Consider the following 19,958-nt stretch of genomic DNA (forward strand, 5'->3'; position numbering starts at 1 on the left):
GAAGTAGAGCGGCAGAATTACTTCTCATGTGTCGCTTACAACACTCCTGCTCATACATCTCAGAATTATGTTTTCTTGTTTTGTAACAGTATTACACTCTTGACTCATATTTAGCTTGTGATCCAGTATGATCCCCAGATCCCTTTCTGCAGCACTCCTTCCTAGGCAGTCATTTCCCATTTTATATGTGTGCAACTGACTGTTTCTTCCTACGTGGATTACTTTACATTTGTTCTTACTGAATTTCATCCTGTTTTCTTCAGAGCATCCAGATCAGTTTGAATTTTAATACTATTCTCCAAAGCACTTGCAACACCTCCCAGCTAGGTATTGTCCACAAACTTTATAAGTGTACTCTCTATGCCATTATCTAAATAATTGATGAAGATATGGAAAAGAACCCAACTCAGAACTGATCCCTATGGGACCTCACTCAATATGCCCTTCCAGCTTGAACCACTGATAACTACTCTCTGGGAACAGTTTTCAATCAGTTATACATCCACCTTATAGTAGCTCCATCTAGATTGTATTTCCCTACAATATGAGCTATAAGATCAAGTGGAGGATATCAAAGTAACACACGGGATTATAAAACTTTCAAGCTTTTATTGTTTTCCCTGGTTGTTTCTTTCCAATTTTGTTACTCTCAAAATGACTAGTGTGTGATAGATCTTGTGAGAGGCAATGGAAACCAGCAGGCTACCTCACCAGCTTGTGCCCAAAAGAATATTCTCCAGCCACAGGATTTCAGTTGCTTTCCTTCAGAGCTTCAGTTTTATTTCTTTAAATAAAACTGTTTAACACAAGTTTAACATCTCAATCATGTTTGTTTTCCTGACCCAGGGTCTTCTGCAGGATCCTGTCTATTCCCTGCAGTCCCTAGCCTGCTCCCTGAAGGTTTCACTCCAGAAGCCATCTACCTCAGAGTCACACATGAAATGGGTTCTGTCCCCTGATCCAGGGACTCCAAGAGTTAGACCACTACAAAAAACTGCTAAGCAAATTCTGGTGGTTTATTGAGAAAGACATGGCATGTTGAACTCCATCAAGATATGGAAAGGGGAGACGACTTTCTGCTCAGAGGGAACTGGAAGCAAGAACAGACAGACCCTGCTGCAAATACTAGGAATAGCCAGGCCTGGGGAATAAGTTTTGGCTAAAGTTTATGTTCTGTTATTATTTGCTCAGGGTTTAACTGATCGCCATATTTGGGGTCGGGAAGGAATTTCCCCCCAGGGCAGATTGGCAGAGGCCCTGTAGGTTTTTCGCCTTCCGCTGCAGCATGGGGCACGGGTCACTTGCTGGAGGATTCTCTGCAGCTTGAGGTCTTCAAACCACAATTTGAGGACTTCAATAACTCAGACATAGGTTAGCGGTGTGCTATAGAAGTGGATGGGTGAGATTCTGTGGCCTACATTGTGCAGGAGGTCAAACTAGATGATCATAATGGTCCCTTCTGACTTTAGAGTTTATGAGTCTACGAGTTACCAGTAAAGCCAAACAGTAGGAAACGGAGTAAATTTGACTTTACACAGCCTGGATAGATTTTATTTGGAGCACGGGGAGACCACCACTGTCCACACAGGGATTTGGAGAAGTACTCAGAGTAATGGTTGACACCCCTTTTGCCAAGTTTCTACAAGCAGAAAATTCCATTGAAATCAATGGCACTGTGCTGATTTCTACAAGCAGAGGGTCTGGCCCAGAATATATTGCCAAGGAGGTCTGCTGGGAATCACAGCATCCTGAGTAAAAGTCGCTCAGCCCACTGTGTTCAGCTGATATCACTGCTCAGTAAAATGCTACAGTATTTATGGTAAATGAAATGGAGCTCAGAACAAAAAAAAGTAGTAAGTGATGCAAGTTTATGCAACTGCATCTACCGTATGTCACCTATTAAAATATGGTTTTGAGCGTAATTTGACAGCAGCATATGAAATATGCTTTACATAAAGATAAATGGTCATAAAGGAAATGGAAATGAAAAGATCTGAAAACAGCAGTATTTTACTGCAGTCATACATCCACGCCACATACATAGTACTCAAAGGGTCAGCCCTGGGCAAAAACATTGACAAAAATCAAAATACAAAGGCAATTTAATAGGTAAGATTTAATATTAAAAGAGAATATGCTTTGGTGGTCTGTGCCCTTTCAAACAATACAGAAATAATCACAGTGGGCAAAAGCAGGTAAATGTTGCTGAGGCAGGATTTGGCAAAATTCCCAATTGCATAAGAAAGTGATATAATTAAGGGTTCCAAAATAACCAGCATGGAAGGCTCCGGACTGCTGGCTGGCCTGTAGCATTTACAGACATCAAGTTAGTTAAGATCTGCATAATATCCTGCAACTGGCCATGGTGGGGAGGGGATACAATAAGTCCTTTCCCTAGGTATCCACCAGTATGGCAGTTTCCCTTTTGCTTTTATAGCTTCTTCCCAGGGCAGATTCCTGCTTGTAACTCCTTACAGGCTGTAAGTTAAGGGAATCACACACAGTTACACTGCTTTATTCAGTAAACTACAAATAGATTTTTTAAAAAGACCTACTTACTTCGCAGGGCCTGGATGGAGAAAGTGCTATTGCTGCCAGCAGGGGGCAGTGAACACTTCTGGCAGACACACTCTTTCCCATTGAAAGTCACCCGGTCCCCAGGAGGAAAAGGCAGCCTGCAGCAGGAAAAATCAAAACATGACAAACAGAAAATCCTCACTTCCCTCACTGAAGTCAGATGATATTTTCCATGCAGGAACTGATCATTGGGGGGTGGTGAGGGAGGGAGTTGTGTGTGTGTGTTACTTAGCCTTTTCATGCACACATTCTTTTCATTCACACATCCAATCAACAGTCACTGGGAGGCTAAAATATCAAAGGTAAGGAACAAACTAGCAACTTCGATGCGTTAAGTTAAAGCTACTCAGAGAAAACTTGCCAAAGACTGGAGAAAGTACTCAAAAGCCAAGGCAAGTCCAGTGTTTCCTGGAAACATGGTGACTGGTGACTGATAACCACCAATATCAGTCTTGGAATTGAGAGGGAGCTAGAATCATTTGTTTTTAATGAATATATACAAGTGTTATTGCTGTTGCAGAGACTATACCAGGCTGTTAAAATGTTGCAAGAGAGCTATGAGTTTTCTTTTTGAAAAAAAACTTTTGAAAAATATAATCCTCATCAGCTATGAGCATATCAAAGTTCTCCGCTTAATCCATTTATTCAGAAATCAAATGCTTGCAAATACTCCTTGGAGGAAACAGACCACAATTATCGAACCGGAGACAACTACATAAAGTTGCTTTTTCCATTGAACTAGAGCTCTCTTTACATTTAATTAAATGGTTCCATCTATTAACATCCTCTCAGGTAAAAGGCTATCCTTGTTAGATATTGCTTATGCACAGAAACTAGAGAGGTTTGTTTGGGGAGGAAGAACTGGGCAAATCACTTTATACTGCAGGGAACGATGAAGAGGGTTTATAACACATTTCTATCAGGATGAAATTCACCTTGTACAAGGCCTACGTACCACTAAATCCCAAATGAAACATCAAAATATGGCTTAAGTGGGTATTAAGTGGTGCATTGGCATAATGCATACCTTCTGCCCAGTGGTGAATTCCATCTGGGAGGTGTATGTCACTGAAATATAATTAAGAAAATTCTGCATTATATTCACCACCACCCCAATTTTTTTTTCAAATTATGAAACATTATATAAAGGCTCTCGTTTGAGATTTTTTTTCCCCTCCATATAAAGGCTTTATACACACTCCTTGCTAAGTACAGTAGACAGATTCTTTTGCTCCCAGAGTAGTATTAAAAAAACCTTCTTGGGGAGCAGGGAATATTTCTTACTATGTGTTTGTACAGTATGAATAATATAATAGGGCTATGATCTTAGTTGGGGTTCCTAAGACCTGCTGCAATACCAATATGAAATAATAAGAAAATATTGTGAACAGTGCATCTAATAGGAAGAGAAATCACTAGCCACATCTCCATGTTTTACATATAATGCAAAGGAATGACTAATGACAACACAGGTGCCATCTTAATTGTAAAATGATGTACCTTACTTTAATTCAAATACTGTGCTGCATTACCATTGTAAATGTGAAATCCACTATATAATTTTATTGTTTTAATAAAATAGCAGACATTAAGGCCAGAAGTCAGGATGTTGATCATCTAATTACATTTCCTGTAAAACGAAGATCAAAGATCTCGCCCAGCATTTTCTGCATCATGCTCACTAACTTCTAGCTGAGGTAGAGCATATTGTTTAGGAAGACATCCATGCTTGATTTATAGACTCTGAGTTAAGGAGAATTTATTACAGCCCTTGGCAATCTGCTCCAAATTAACCCCTGACCCTTACAAACAAAAACAGATAACAGAACCTATTTTACAATTACATTAAAGATTTTCTGTCTTATTCTTGCATTCATATGACCAGCTACATTTTCTGGGCAAAATCATGGCCCCATTGGAGTCAATGGGAGCTTTGCCATTGACTTAAGGAGATCATAATTTCACACCACAAACAAAGCTAGATCATCCACTGAACTTTCTGCTGGGGAATATCAGTAAAATGGCAGGTCTCTCTGAGTGGCATGAGCACCAGTTACAGTTACGGAGGTAGTAGTAGGCATTTATAACAAATAAACTGGTTTGAAAAATTCCTACAAAGAACCACTCCATATACATTCTAATTTAGTAAATATTTATAAACTTTCTAAAGTGCAGTAACCAATGACAGCAGTCTTCCTTTAAAGAGGGGTGAGGACAATCTCCAAAAGAAGTTTCATTCATTTCTTCAGAGCCAAAGGATGGTAGACAAGCAACAGGACTTCAAGGGTGGGGTTGAAAAGCAGGAAACAACGAAGTTCAGTAGGACTTTGACAAAGATACAGAAGGCCATTTTCTTGCCATAAAAAAAGACCTTCAAATTTGTTTGAAAGTTGAGAGAAGACATAAAAAGGAGTTTGCAAATATATATAAAGGGCAAAAGGTGAGCAGCAAGGCCCTGATTCAGTAAGGCTCTTGCCTTCAATGGGACAAAACACACTTGCTTAAACTTGGGCATTTGCTTATGTACTGTGCTGAATTGGAGCCCAAATTTGATATCTACCATCTCTGACAGTATCGCTGTAATACCTGACTATCTTTTCTCTTTCGCAAGCAACTAGGCTCATGGATTCACAAGCAAGCAAACATGATAGTTCATGAGACAGAGATGAAGGTCAGTTAGCAAGGTTTCAGTTTTTGAGCTCTTTAGCTTGAAGTCCAGAACATGTACAGAACTGTAGGTTATGCACAAATGCAGATATGCTTTTCTTGATAGTTCCACACAAACTCTTACCTACCAAATGCCTTTGGCTACAGGATTTAATTAGTCACTCGCACTTAAGCATTCAGTGTGATTTCATGTTGGGACAAGGGGTTAGAAGTATTTTTAAGACAATGATTCGTTCCATGCAACTCTCTGAGATGAGTTGCAGTGTCTTTTATTAGCATATTTTATCACTGTCACTTTCCTTACCAGTGGATTTTGGTTTTAAACAAACTTCATAGGTTATTCTATTTTCCCCCTCAACACCAACTCAAGCATTGCTCAGTGTAATTCCTGATGGAGGCTTAATACTAAGTAAAACTCCAAGGGTCAAATCCTGTGCTTATTTATACTTTGTACAACCACACAGACATGAAAGCTGTTGCACAGGATGTAAGTTAGGGCAGAATTTGGCCTAGGGAATTGAATACTGGGGATGAATGGGGCAAACACTGCTTGCTACAGGCTTCTGTACTTAAAGTCATAGACAGGCATATTGAAAGGAACTATGAGAATTCAGACAAGACTGCCTGACACAAGATGCACCAGGTATTCAGATATTCATAGATTACAAGTCAGAAGGGACCAACATGATCACCTAGTCTGACCTCAGAATTAAAGGAGCCATAGTTCCCCCATTGGCAGGGCACTGCTAGTGTCTGGTACTGAAGCTGACCCCTAAGCATCAAGCCACTTGTGACTGTGCATATTTAGTACCTAGGGATATGCAGTTAATGCAAGTTACAGAGACTGTCAAGATGTTTGCTTCTCCCCAAGAGGCACAGTAAACAATAATATTTATTTCTTAACATGTACCACATGCTTAGTTTATAGGGAAGCTTATTAAATATCTGGGTGTTTCACTACACACACCAAATACACGTCTTTTTCTTCATGAACTCCAGAAAAATCTTTATTTCAATCAGAAATATGGGCAATGCCCATACAAAAACTAATGGCCAGATTTTCCAAGAGTGCATCCAACACTTTCTATGCCGACACCCAAATTAAAAGGCAAGATTTGTAAAAGTGCTCAGCAGCTGGGAGCTTCCTAAAGGATTTTTTATGCTCCAGATAGCTTCAGTTTTGATGTCAAACCTCTGATGGTCTCTTGGTCCCATAAAAAAGAATTGGCTCTCAATGCTCTGTCTCACAGCCCTGCTCCACAGCAATCTTTTGAATGGCTCCACTAAATCTCAGCCTCTAGCAGCACAGATAACATAGCTTTTACTATGGACAGTTAACGCTTGATGCCCTGCCCCCTCCCTCAGGAGAAATGTCCTGGGAGCTTCTATAGGCCACAGCCTCTTCTAACGGGAAGAATGATGGGCCAGTGGTTAGGGCACTAGCTTAGGACTTGCTCCACCACAGACTTCATGTGCAATTTTGAAAAATTCACTTAGCCTCCCTGTGCTTCAGTTCCCCATCTGTGAAATAGGAATAACAGTACTTCCCAAGTTCACATGCGTGGTTGAGAGGATAAATACCTTAAAAGATTGTAAAGTTTTTTGAGAGCTACTAATTAGAGCCAGATATATTTATCACAGCAGCCATAAAAATAAAGCTGCTCAGATACCAGTGGAATCAGTTCCTCTGCAAATGTTTGAATTTATTCTATTACTCTTCCATTCATTCCTAGTTATAGGCAATAACATCAGCAGGGAATAATTGGACCGGGCTATAAACAGGGCTGGGAGAGCAATAGCATAAGCCATAACTTTTTGCAGTCAGAGCAAATATGCAATTTAGAACCTGCATTTGTGTAATTAACAGCCATGTGGTCAGAGCAAGATAGAAGGAAACAATGACGCAAGACATTAATTCCATTATACTGTATTTCACAGAATCATAAAAATGTAGGGCTGGAAGAGCTCTTGAGAAGTCATCAATCCTGGTCCCCTGCATTATGGCAGGACCAAGTAAAAAACCTGAGCCTGGAGGGAAAAATCTACGACCTTTAAACGTCCTCTTAGCCCTAAAATGCCAATGTACTACCTACTGCACTATTTCAGGTTTAATTCTCACGTTTCACATATACAGTATTTGTTACTTCACTTTATTCCACTCACTGAAGCACCAGTACTCCATGGGAGTGACATACTAATCCCAGTTGGATACCTCATGAAAGACTAGGTTTACTGACATGCCTACTTCATAGAGAAGCCAAGGTTTATCAATACAAAGGTGGGGAGCAACAGATAATCCAGGCCCTATTCTGGGACATTCAGTGACAAGATATTCCAATAGCAGCATTGTCAACAGGGCCAGCAAAAGTATATGACCACATTTTTTTGCCTGTTGTTTTTTGTTTTTCTTGCTCTAATTTACTACATCTGCTTTGGTTTTCTGACTGCTTTCACTATTTGAGAGAAAGCACACTTCCACATCCCACTGCTTGCTATTATAATCTTGTTTTTTCTGAAGCTGAGAAAGAACTGTTGCAAGTGTCACTATTAGAAGTGTGGTTCAAAAATCATTGATTTGCTATTCAGCGTATTAATAATCAAAACAATATAATGTGTCACTTTAGCAGATACAGAGAGCACAGATTATAAAACTGTTTATTCAACGACTAATCCCAGAATGTGCTGAACACATCTTGTATGAGTACAGAGTGCCCTCAAAATCAGACTTCTAAAAAAGAGATTTGATTTTCTGAAGGTAAAGATGACTTTAAAATCCTAGCCCTGAAACAACTTGTTTAATTTCTGAAAAATGATTCTATTTTCAGTCATTTTCTTTGACAGCAAAACCCATCTTTACTTGAATATACCATACATATTGCCTGCTTCACATTACTTTCACTGAGCTTTAGTACAAAACCAAATATTAATGAAGAATGTCTCATAGTGTTTGGATACAGACACTCTTTCTCACAGGAAGCATAAAGAATGCCTGCTTTGCAAAGACTGGGCCATATGGAGCTGTGTTGATTTACACCAGCTGAGGATCTGGCCTGGTATTTCTAATCTAACAGGATGACAGGGTTCTTCTGTTGACCCACACGATAAGCAGATGCTAGAATCTTGCTGGTGGAGGCTAATTGATTCCTGCTTGTAACTTGGAGGGCTGAAGTGGATGGAGGCAATATGAGGTGGAATGCCACACTAGGGGAAGAGACTTGTGCTGTTGTTGAGACAGCAGCAGTTGGGAGGCTCGGCCGAATACATGTTTTGCCTTGACTCCTTTTTAATCCAACCATTTGGTGTTCTAGATGAAGAACTGAGGTTGACAGAATGTATTTGGGTGAAGTACTGTCGTGTAGGGATCTGAAGTTTTAAAGAGCAATTCAGCTTTTGTCTGCATTTGATAGTAATCTGTGTGGCAGATTATATTTATGGTTTTCTTAGTGCCATGGCTCAGTTTGCTTTGTTAGGGAGCAAGAAGTTAAGTAGTTTAACCATCGTAGAAGCTTATTCTGAACTTTCAGGGAATTGTTTCAGCTGGAACCGTAAACATCCAGACTGCAATAAAGGGCTAGGTGCAGCTTGGTAAATAATTTAGGTTTCAATTATAAAACCTAACGAAATTCTAATTGAGGCATCAATCCTACTTCGTGAGAAAATAATCTCAAGGAGTTTTTCTTCTTCTCTTAATTGACTCTAGGTCTGAACAACACTGCTGGCAAGAAGAAAAGCACCAGAAATATGGTATCTAGTGGGTTTGTTTATAGATGGAGCCATTCATGTATGTGTAGGGCAAATGTGTGATATCCTCCATCCACCCTTTGAACTTGTAATTTATGTTACTGATCATAGAGTGGAGATACTCATTTTTTCTTTCTAAGTTTTTCTGAGGTTCTTTTTCTATATTCCTTAGTCCATTTTATTTATAGTCTCCAATGAGAATATGTTTTGGGATAAATGAGAAAAATCTAAAGAGACAGGATTCAATGGAACAAGGGTTTTAAGAGTGACTTCGCCTTAATCTGTCCGCTCAGTTATATCTGGGTTGATATTATTGCTTTTTGTTCTGATTTTAATATAAGGCTCTCTCTGTTTTTATCTTATCAGTAAATGTTCATAATTAGTCGTGAAAAATAATATTGCATTTCCATTTACTTTGAATTATTATTATAAAACTGTATTTCTTACAAGTTCTCACTAAAGTCTTAAACCATTGACATATAGGTATTTGCATGAAAGCTACAGTTCAGTATCAGTCTTACTCTAGCACCCCCCTAAAAAAATCCTTCAGTTACAGGGTTAGGTCCCAATCCTGCAACTACATGCATGTGAATAGATCCATTGAACTCAATGGAACCCATGAGTGAAACTCACTACTGCGATGAGGGCCAACAGTAGGCCTTTTTACTACTTAAGTTCAACTGAATATCTATTTTGGAGGTTATGGTGGTACACAGACCAGTGCTTGCTCTCTGCACACAGGTATATGTAACCCCACATTTTTAAAGTTACTCCTATGTTTATATGTGTGCATGATTAGGACTTCACTGTGTATTTTTGATTTCCATTTTTTCTGAGAGTATTCATCTGTTTTTGTAAATACATTTTAATGTATTGATTTTCACAGTCTGTTAACTGTGTTTGCAGCAGAGTGACATTCTAGAGCAGTACAGTGAACACCAGAGAGGCCAGGGAGCAGTGGTGTCTGCATCCCCTGCACCTCAGCAATGGGGAATAAGATATCTCAAAGTTGGACACACTGTTTGTTGCACATGGAATTAGTGAACACTTTTAAAATTTTGACTGCAATAATTAATTAAGTAATTATTAAGTAGCACTAGTAAATGGCATAGAAAGGCTGAACTATTTCAGTTCAAAACCCCATAAATTAAACGCTGGCAGAATGGTAGAACCAAATAAGCAGGGCACCTCCTTGACAGCTTATGGAGGATGTTTTGCTTATGAGCCTCCCCATGGATTCCTGGCTTTTGTCTCTTTTGAAACATACTTTTTTATAGTGATAAAAATAAAATTTTTATTTGGAAAACATACCTGCAAAGAGCACACACAAAACAGGCTGGGTGGTAGGTTTTCCCCAGTGCTGAAACCACTTCCCCCTCAATGAATTCATCACAGCTGATGCATCGTGTGCCATAGAGTCTTTGATAGTCCAAAGTACAGATGTAGTCTCCCTGTCTCACAAAAAATCCTCCTTGAGCCAGGTCACATCCACAAACTACATGGAGAGAAATGGCAAAGATTTAGAGGACTGAAATTGTGGAGCTGTATCTATAATAAGATGAATCTTCATTCACAATCAGCACATTTTTCAATATATATAGCAGATCTTCAAGCACAGGCATCTTAATATTTGGGGCTCCTGATCACAAGACACCCATGAGTCAGAAGGTTGCTACCCTTATGGTTTTCATCATGATCTACATGAATAAGCTTGTTTTATTCCATATAGAAAAACTAACATCGCAGCAGAGAACCTGAGGCCTGGTCTACACTACTGGGTTAGGTTGACGAAAGCTGCCTTGTATTGACCTAACTGTGGAAGTGTCTTTGCTTAAATTTGGCTCCTGCTGACATAAACGCCTCACTACACGATTTAGCATCACCACCTTCCCAAGTGGCATTGAGTCCTGGTAGGTCCTGCATTGTTTATGTCAACTGTTATTGACTTTCAGGAGACATCCCACAATACCCCACACAGACAATACAATTGATGCAAGCACTCCTGGTGAGGACATGCACCACCAACACAAGGAGCCAAATGTGCCCACACAAAAGTGGTTTAATAACTGCGGTGGTTGTATGCGGACGTAAATTAGGTCAACATAATTTTGTAGCATAAACATGGCCTGAGTGCAGAGACATAGGTCCCTAGATGAGGGGCTACTTTGGGATGCTGTTAGATGTATCTTGACCACCACATGCAACACTCACCATCACATTCAATATGATCTTAAAAAGGAAGGGATTTAAACCCTCATTCTCAAAAGCAAAAACCAGTCCGTAATCTACAGGGATTAGAAACTTTTTCTGTTGTTTATTCCATAACTGCCCATTACAGGAGTCCTGTGAGGCATCCAGTGCTGGCAAATGATAGAGACAGAATAGCAACCTTGATAGATTACTGATCTGCTGTGGTGTGGCAATTCCTATGTTCCTGTGCACAAGGACAGCGTAAGGACATTGGGAAGAGTGAGCACGAGGACGTTTTGGGAAGACATTTTCAATGTAATGAATACACACTACATACAAAGCATGTACATGGGAGCATCCATCCTTCCCCAAACCTCCTGTGGCAGAAGTGGAGCCCAGCCACTTGTTCTTTGCGACTCTAGCAATCGGTTTAGATTTTCAAGGCTATGACTGCATGGGAGAAGGATTAGAGACTGGCATTCTAAAAAACAAAACAAACTGAGATTCTCCTTTGCACAGCTCAAAGGCTGGCCCTGCTAACAAAGCGCATGCGCAAACCTCAGAAACTCCCTCCAGTTCATCAGTATAAACAGGGACGGAGCTGGGATCATGTTTTGAGATTACAGGGAAGGAGGGGAAGGAGAGAGCCAAGAGCTCTCTGCTTGAAATCACAGGGAGAGAGGATTATCTGCTCTCAACCTTCAAAGAGGCTTGGATTTGGTTGAGAGAAAGGGTAGATGTTCAAACTTGTTCTTATGCTAGGGGGACAGTCATACCTAACCTTAGTCACCACAACATCCTTGTTGTCAAGTGCTCTGACTCCACTTCTGGAAGAACTCCTTTTGGGAGCAGTACCTGCAGTAACCTACAATGTTTGAGGTCAAATAAGGTTGAAATTCGAGATGTAAAAAGCATGGAAGAGGTAAGTGTGTCATCCAGGCAATGCTACCAGTCATCCACAGCCCACACAAGGAAAGTGCAGGTGTTGCTTGTAAACTTCACTGTGTTATGTGCGTGTAATATTAACAGCAGGGCTATCCAGAGCGGCTTAATTTTTAAGTCACCATTTACAGTATGTCGACTGATCTACATTAGCCTTGTTCTTTGTCCCGCTTAAGATCAACAAGAAAACCTCATTCTAACTTTTATTAAGTTCATACAGAAGTATATATGCCTCCTGAACATATTTTTTGAGCAATAGCGCATGGCTAGCTAGACATCAGCTTTCTGTTATGTATATAGTAGAATGACAGACGCATAAATCAAATACAGATTTAAAGGTGAGAATAGGAACTGCTGTTCTGGACTTTTTTACATTGTCTATGTAACAATGCATATGTTACATTTTAAAATTGCTAGAAGATATCAAGTAGTGTCTAAACTTGCAGTGATAACCATATGAGGAAGGAAGGTGAAGTGTGTAATAAGTTTCTTCATCTTCCTTGTAGAAGATTCCTTTATTCCAGTGGCACTCAAACTTGCCACTATGTGACTGGACCAAAGTCCATAAGACCATCAATAGATTTTAAACACATTTAGAATATAAAAAATAGACAGCACAGTTAATTGCTATTATAGGCATGAAAACTACCAAGGAACGGTTACACTTTGAATAGAGGTGGCTAACAGTACAAAGGCACAATTACCCCATCTGCCTGTGTCTTTGTTTTTTTGTTTGTTTTAAATTGCTATTTTTTGTCTGATGGCTCCGAGAAGTTTGCCCAGATGTGTTGTGGAGTTTCTTACTCACAACCAAAGATGTGTTATACAATACCATATTCATTCTCAGCTCTGTGCTGCGAACAGAGAACTCTATGCATTATGAATAATCACAGAGGGACAAATTAAATACAGTTCAGCAATTCTGCAAAAGTGCTATTTGTTTTAAGAGACCTGGGGTCCAATTCTGTAATTGTAGGATGCATGGGACTCTAAATTGAGGTCAATGAAGTCACACACACAGAGAGACTGCGACAGTGGGCCTTTGGATTAAGGATTAATCCTTAATCCAAGAGAAACCCACAGCCAGTGTGAGGTGAGGGGAAACAGTCAGGAAACACCTTGGAGTCTTAAGGCAATCGTCCTCTTAGGGTATTTCTACACGGACAGGCTGACGGGTCTTAGGATGCAGGGCTGTTTAACTGCAGAGTAGACTTTCTGGCTTGGGCTGCAGCCCGAGCTCTGGCACTCTCCCATTTTGCATAGCCCTGTGAGCCCGAGTCAGCTGGCACAGGCCAGGCATAGGTTTTTAATTGCAATATAGACCCACCTTCCAGTGCAAACAGCAGTGGGAGGAGCAGGCAGTAGGAAGTGACTCCCAAACTCTGGGGAAGGAAACAGTTAATTCCCCAGAACATCTGGACAGAAGGCTTTGCTGACCCTCTTCCCACCTCTTTGTTGCTTGGTTGAGTCCCCATTCCATTTACCCCCCGGTCCACTCTAGCTGTACCATATGAGAATTGGAAAAAACTCAGCAGGAGTTAGTGCTGCTTCAGACAGGGAAAGGTTGTCATAAACAGATAGCTAAGGGTTAATGTTTCTTTTACCTGTAAAGGGTTAACAAAGGGAACCAAACACCTGACCAGAGGACCAATCAGGAAACCGGATTTTTCAAAGCTCAGAGAGGGAATTTTTGGGTGTATGTCCTTTGTCTGGTCTCTAGTGCTGTCTCGGCTCTGAGAGAGGATCTCTCTATCTCCAGGCTTTTCTAATCTTCTGTTTCCAAGTGTAATTACTGGTATAAGAGAATATAGGTTTTTATATTGTTTTTGTATTTACATGTGGGTATTTTGCTGGAATGTTTTAAATTGTATTTCTTTTTGAATAAGGCTGTTTATTCCGTTTGTTTTCTTTTAAGCCAATGACCCTGTATATTATCACCTTGATACAGAGACCATTTTTATGGCTTTTTCTTTCTTTTTATATAAAGCTTTCTTTTTAAAACTTGTTGGATTTTCTTTTCTAGTTGAGGCTCAAGGGGATAGGAATCTCTGTGCCAGGATTACGGTCTCTCTCAGGGAAAGACTGGGAGGGGGAAAAAGAAGGAGGGGGGAAGGTGAATTGTCCTCTCTGTTTTGTAATTCAAGGAGTTTAAGTACAGTAATCTTCCAGGATAACCCAGGGAGGGGAAGCCTGGGAGGAGGTAAAGAGGGAGAAGGGAAGTGGGTTATTTCCCTTTGTTGTGAGACTCAGGGCATCTGAGTCTTGGGGTCCCCCAGGGAAGGTTTGGGGAGACCAGAGTGAGGCAGGGACTGATTCCTGTCTGGTGGCAGCGCTATTAGATCCAAGCTGGTAATTAAGCTTGGAGGGTTCATGCAGGCACCCACATTTTGGACGCTAAGGTTCAGAATTGGGACTAAAGGTTAGGTGCAGTGACGAAAGAAACTCCTTTTCGATGCCTTAGAAGAACAAAATATAATCCATACAAAATAATCTCAAATCCCACTTATTTAAAGAGAACAAATATTTAACAATAAAAATCTTGTTTTTAATCAAGGTAAGTCATTGTTTTTCCTCTGTAACTGCATAATTTATTAAACATCAAAATATTAAGGAAACCCAGAACAGCTTTGGAAAAAATAATTGCTCCCTGAGAAAGTATACAATTTCAAGTCCTTCATTCTAATAATTACTGTTTTAGGGACGGGAAGAAACTATTTCCTCTCAGCTTTGCTAGTTTCTATGTAATACCTAGCAAAGAGAAAGTGTCTGCTGAAATATGCATATTTGTAATTTACATAGTGCACAGTTTGTTCTGAATCAATTAGCTCTGGAATAAATTGATTGGTCACTTGTGTCTATGTATTTCTTCCTTTTCTGTGATTTGATCAACTCTTCAGCTATGTTCTCATTCAGTATTTCTATTATAATGCTGGTTACTTACATGTACAATAATAGTTTTCAAAGACTTGAGCTAAGGTCTGTTTCTAAATGTCAACCCCCATGACATGTTTCAGTGAAAAGATTATTGAAAAAATATTTTTGTCAAAAATGAACAAACAACATGTTGATGAAAAATTTCTACCAGCTGTGGTCATCACATGTTAGTTTTATAGCCATGACAATGGTGTTGCTGTTACTAAGAGTCCATCAGCAAAGAGAGATTGAATTGTTTTAAATCACTTTGTTCTGAATCTTGGTGTCATTTTTTGGCTGCTTCAACTTGGTTCTTGCACATGGTCATCAGATGTTTCCAAAGCATCCACCAGGCTGCCCTGAAAGCAACACTTCTATGGAAAATGACTCCTGGAACTAGGCTTTTCGGATTGAGAAACTACAGTAGGGTGGGCTCCATACAAGAGATTGAGGAAGGTCTTGTGAAATTCACAAAGAACCTAAGACTCAGATGCTCTAGTGTGAAACAAGGGCTGATTTGAGGGTTTCCTGTGTACCTTGCAGGCAAGCTCCATTGCAGGGCACTACAAACCAGGTACTCTCTCCACTGGGGATTTCCCCCAGAACAAAGGGGATTTCCCAGTGGCTCAAGGACAGTGTTATAACCCTACCCAAGCCCCTCCCATGCAGCACATTGGGTTTATTAGAAGGGAAGCCGGGAGAGAGTCTAGTCAGAGCACAGTGCGTGCTGGCTATTCATAGAACACTAGGGTTGGAAGGGACCTCAGGAGGTCATCTAGTCCAACCCCCTGCTCAAAGCAAGACCAATCCCCAGACAGATTTTTGCCCCAGATCCCTAAATGGCCCCCTCAAGGATTGAGCTCACAACCCTGGGTTTAGCAGGCCAAGGCTCAAACCACTGAACTATCCCTCCCCTAGGCTGCTGCAACAGCCCACGGGGGAAAAAATATCAAAATTTGGCCTCCATTCAGAATTGAGTTATTGCTTTATAACTGAAACAAAAAAAAATTGGCTATTTGTAATTTACAAAGGAGCTAAAAAGAATTTAAAAGCTCAGTGCTGTATGTCCAGGTGCTGAACTTTACAATTCTGTCATCTAATGATAGTTTTGGCCTTTAAAAAGAAATATTGCAGTCATATACTATTCCACAGATTGGCTTTTTAGAAAAAAATTAATGGCTTTGTTTTAATTTTTCATGAAAGAAGTTTCATGTGCCCAGTTACAACATAGTAAAAGATCTGCAAACTAAAGACTCGCTCTAATTATACACTGACATGACAGACAGTCCTTTGTGCCAATGATTCACAGAAAACAGTTACAAATAATGGATCTACTGAGAAGGTGATGACTTTTGTTGAGCAGTTCTCTCATCGCCTTCTTTCTTCACTCCATCACTCTCTAGGTGCAGAGGGCTCCTGCTACACCACCGGAGAAGGATGAGATGGCTCTTGCACAGGGAGGACACTGGCAGCTGGTTACTTCTTGCAGCCATCAGTGTTCCACCCATGCTCCCATCACACCCTCCGTTCTGGTGAAGAATTGTTATGTGGCGCTGGAGATGAGGAGGGAGGAGGAGGAAGCGAAGCCATGCACCCCTGAGGCTGAGAGGATCCCATCTACCACACCCAGGAGGAAACGTAGGGTTGTGGTGATTGGAGACTCGATGTATGCTGAGTGGCACGGAGCATCCCATTCTGTTGCCCTGACAGGCCTCTCGGGAGGTGATGCTGCCTTTTGGCCCGGGGGCCCGTATCCGAGACGTCTGGAGGAGATTGTCGGAATCGTCCGCCCCCTGGACTACTTACCCCATGCTACTCATCCATGTGGGAAACAATGATACTGCGAGAGGTGATCCCTCAGCAGATCAAGGCGACTGTACAGGGCTCTGGAGCACGGTGAAGTGGGTTCTGGTGCTCAGGTGTGTCTCCCTCGAGTTCTTCCGGTCAGGGTAGGGGCCTAGGCAGAGACTAGATGCATCCTTAGAGGTGAATGCCTGGTTGCGGAGATGGTTGTCTGTCAGGAGGGCTTTGGCGTTCCTCGACACGGACTACTGTTGCAGTTAAGTGAGGGAACTGCTAGGCGGGAGATTGGACTCCACCTGTCAAGTTAAGGGGTATAAGAGCATTTTTGGATGTCGACTGGCCTAACCTAAGTGGAGGGGGCTTTTAAACTATGTTCGACGGGGGAGGTGGACCAAAGCCCAAATGTAAGTCTCAGAGGGAAACCTGGAGAAGGGATTGGAACTTGGAGGAATGCGGGGTTGTAATGGCAAGGAGAAAAGAGAAAGTAATCGGAACTGGGGGTGGGGGAATCAAATCATGGCCTTAAGTGCTTATCTCTCTCTTTTCTTATATCTGAGGTGTGTAGGAAAAGAGAACACCAGGAGACAATTCAAGGAGGAGGATGCAACAGGGGAAATAAGCAGCAGAAGAAAGTAGGGCAGTTGGCTGAATTTTTAAAGTGCCTGTACACAAATGCGAGGAGCCTGGGAAACAAGAAGGAAGAATTAGTAGTACTGGCACAGACAGGGAATTACGATGTTATTGGCATAACTGAGACATGGTGGGATAGCTCGCATACCTGGAGCACTGCCATGGATGGGTATAAGCTGTTCAGGAAGGATAGGCAGGGGCGAAGAGAGGGAGGAGTAGCGCTGTATGTAAAAGAGCTGTATGAATGCTCAGAGCTCCACTACGAAACTGGAAATGAGCCAGTTGAAAGTCTTTGGGTTAAATTTAGAGGGGAATGTCACAAGGGGGATGTTATGGTGGGTGTCTGCTACAGACCACCAGACCAGAAAGAAGAGGTGGATGAGGCTTTTTACAGACAACTAGCAGAAGTCTGTAGATCACAGGCCCTGGTTCTCATGGGAGATTTCAATTATCCTGATATCTGCTGGGAGAGAAATACAGCAGTGCACAGGCAATCCAGGAAGTTTTTGGAGATCGCTGAGGACAACTTCCTGGTACAAATGCTGGGGGAACCAACGAGGGGCCTTGCGCCTCTCGACCTCCTGCTCACAAACAGAGAAGAGTTGATCGGGGAAGTAAGGGTGAACGGCAACCTGGGCAGCAGTGATCATGACATGGTAGAGTTCAGAACCCTGGTCAAAGGAAGGAAGGAGAGAAGCAGAACGCAAACCCTGGATTTCAGAAAAGCGGATTTCAGCTCCCTTAGAGAAATGATGGGCAGGATTCCCTGGGAAGCTGAACTGAAGGGGATGGGTGTCCAGGAGAGCTGGCAGTTTTTTTAAAGAAACCATGCTAAGAGCACAGGGAAATACCATACCGATGTGCAGAGAAGAACAGCAAGCGTAGAAAGTGCCCAGCATGGCTTAGCAGGGAACTCAGTGGTGAGCTGAAGCAAAAGAAGGAAGCTTACAAAAAATGGAAGCTTGGACAGATGACTGGGAGGCATATAAGATTATTGCTCGGGCCTGCAGGGATAGAATCAGAAAGGCCAAAGGGCAATTTGAGTTGAAACTAGCAAGGGATGTGAAGGATAATAGGAAGGGTTTTACAAGTATGTAAGCAACAAGAAGAGGACTAGGGATGGTGTAGGTCCCTTACTCAATGAGGCAGGTATCCTAGTGGTGGAAGATATGGAAAAGGCTGAAGTACTCAATTCCTTCTTCACTTCAGTCTTTACGGGCAGGATCAACTCCCAGACTACTACACTGGGGAACGCAGAGAGGAGAGGAGGAGAGCAGCCCACTGTGATAGAGGGTCAGGTTAGGGACTACTTAAAGACGTTAGACGTGCACAAGTCTATGGGACCGGACGAACTGCATCCGAGGGTGCTGAGGGAGTTAGCTGATGTGATTGCAGAGCCGTTGACCATTATCTTTGAAAATTCATGGCGAACAGGAGAGGTCCCAGAGGACTGGAAGAAAGCAAATATAGTACCTATCTTTAAGAAAGGGAAAAAGGAAGATCCAGGGAACTACAGACCAATCAGTCTCACCTCAATCCTGGAAAAATCATGGAGCAGGTGCTGAAGGAATCCATCCTGAAACACTTAGAGGAAAACAAGGTGATCAGAAGCAGTCAGCATGGATTCACCAAGGGTAAATCATGCCTGACCAACCTGATTGCTTTCTACGATGAGATGACTGGACTTGTGGATGGGGCAAAGCTGTTGATGTTGTATACCTTGACTTTAGTAAGGCTTTTGACACGGTTTCCCACAGCATTCTCATCAGCAAACTAAGGAAGTATGGGTTGGAGGAATGGACTGTGAAGTGGATAGAAAACTGGTTGAATCAACGGGCTCAGCGGGTAGGTATCAATGGCACACTCTCTAGTTGGCAACCAGTAACAAGTGGTGTGCCCCAGGGGTCTGTCTTAGGGCCCGTTCTATTCAATGTCTTCATAATGATCTTGATGATGGGATAGCTTGCACATTAAGTAAATTTGCAGATGACACCAAGTTGGGGGGAGTGGTGGACACGCTGGAGGGCAGGGATAGGATTCAGAGAGACTTAGACAAATTGGAGAAGTGGGCCACAAGAAACCTCATGAAGTTCAACAAGGACAAGTGCAAAGTCCTGCACTTAGGACAGAAAAACCCCATGCACTGCTACAGGCTGGGGACTGTTTGGCTAAGTAGCAGTGCTGAAGAAAAGGATCTTGGGGTTACGGTAGATGGAAAGTTGAACATGAGCCTACAGTGTGCTCTTGTAGCCAAAAAGGCTAATAGCATACTGGGCTGTATTAGTAGGAGTGTTGCCAGCAGATCGAGGGATGTGATTATTCCCCTCTATTCGGCACTGGTGAGGCCGCATCTGGAATATTGTGTCCAGTTTTGGGCGCCACACTACAAAAAGGACGTGGAACAATTGGAGAGAGTCCAGCGGAGGGCAACAAAAATGATTAGAGGACTGGAGCACATGACTTATGAAGAGAGACTGAAGGAACTGGCTTATTTA

At 41.7% G+C, this 19,958-nt stretch overlaps 1 protein-coding gene across 6 annotated transcripts in view; it reads right to left on the reverse strand.

The window, feature by feature from the left end:
* Window positions 1–19,958, reverse strand: part of ABLIM2 (actin binding LIM protein family member 2) — a 239,178-nt gene that overhangs the window by 138,460 nt on the left and 80,760 nt on the right. For all 6 annotated transcript variants that reach the window (XM_032767238.2, XM_032767236.2, XM_032767235.2 and 3 more), the window contains exons 3-4: window positions 10,297–10,480; window positions 2,560–2,675 (exon numbers count right to left, since the gene is read on the reverse strand). In XM_032767238.2, the coding sequence (XP_032623129.1) occupies window positions 2,560–2,675; window positions 10,297–10,480 (300 nt within the window). The remainder of the gene's footprint in view (window positions 1–2,559; window positions 2,676–10,296; window positions 10,481–19,958) is intronic.

Source organism: Chelonoidis abingdonii, chromosome 5, assembly GCF_003597395.2.
Source record: "Chelonoidis abingdonii isolate Lonesome George chromosome 5, CheloAbing_2.0, whole genome shotgun sequence".
NCBI lineage: Eukaryota > Metazoa > Chordata > Testudines > Testudinidae > Chelonoidis > Chelonoidis abingdonii.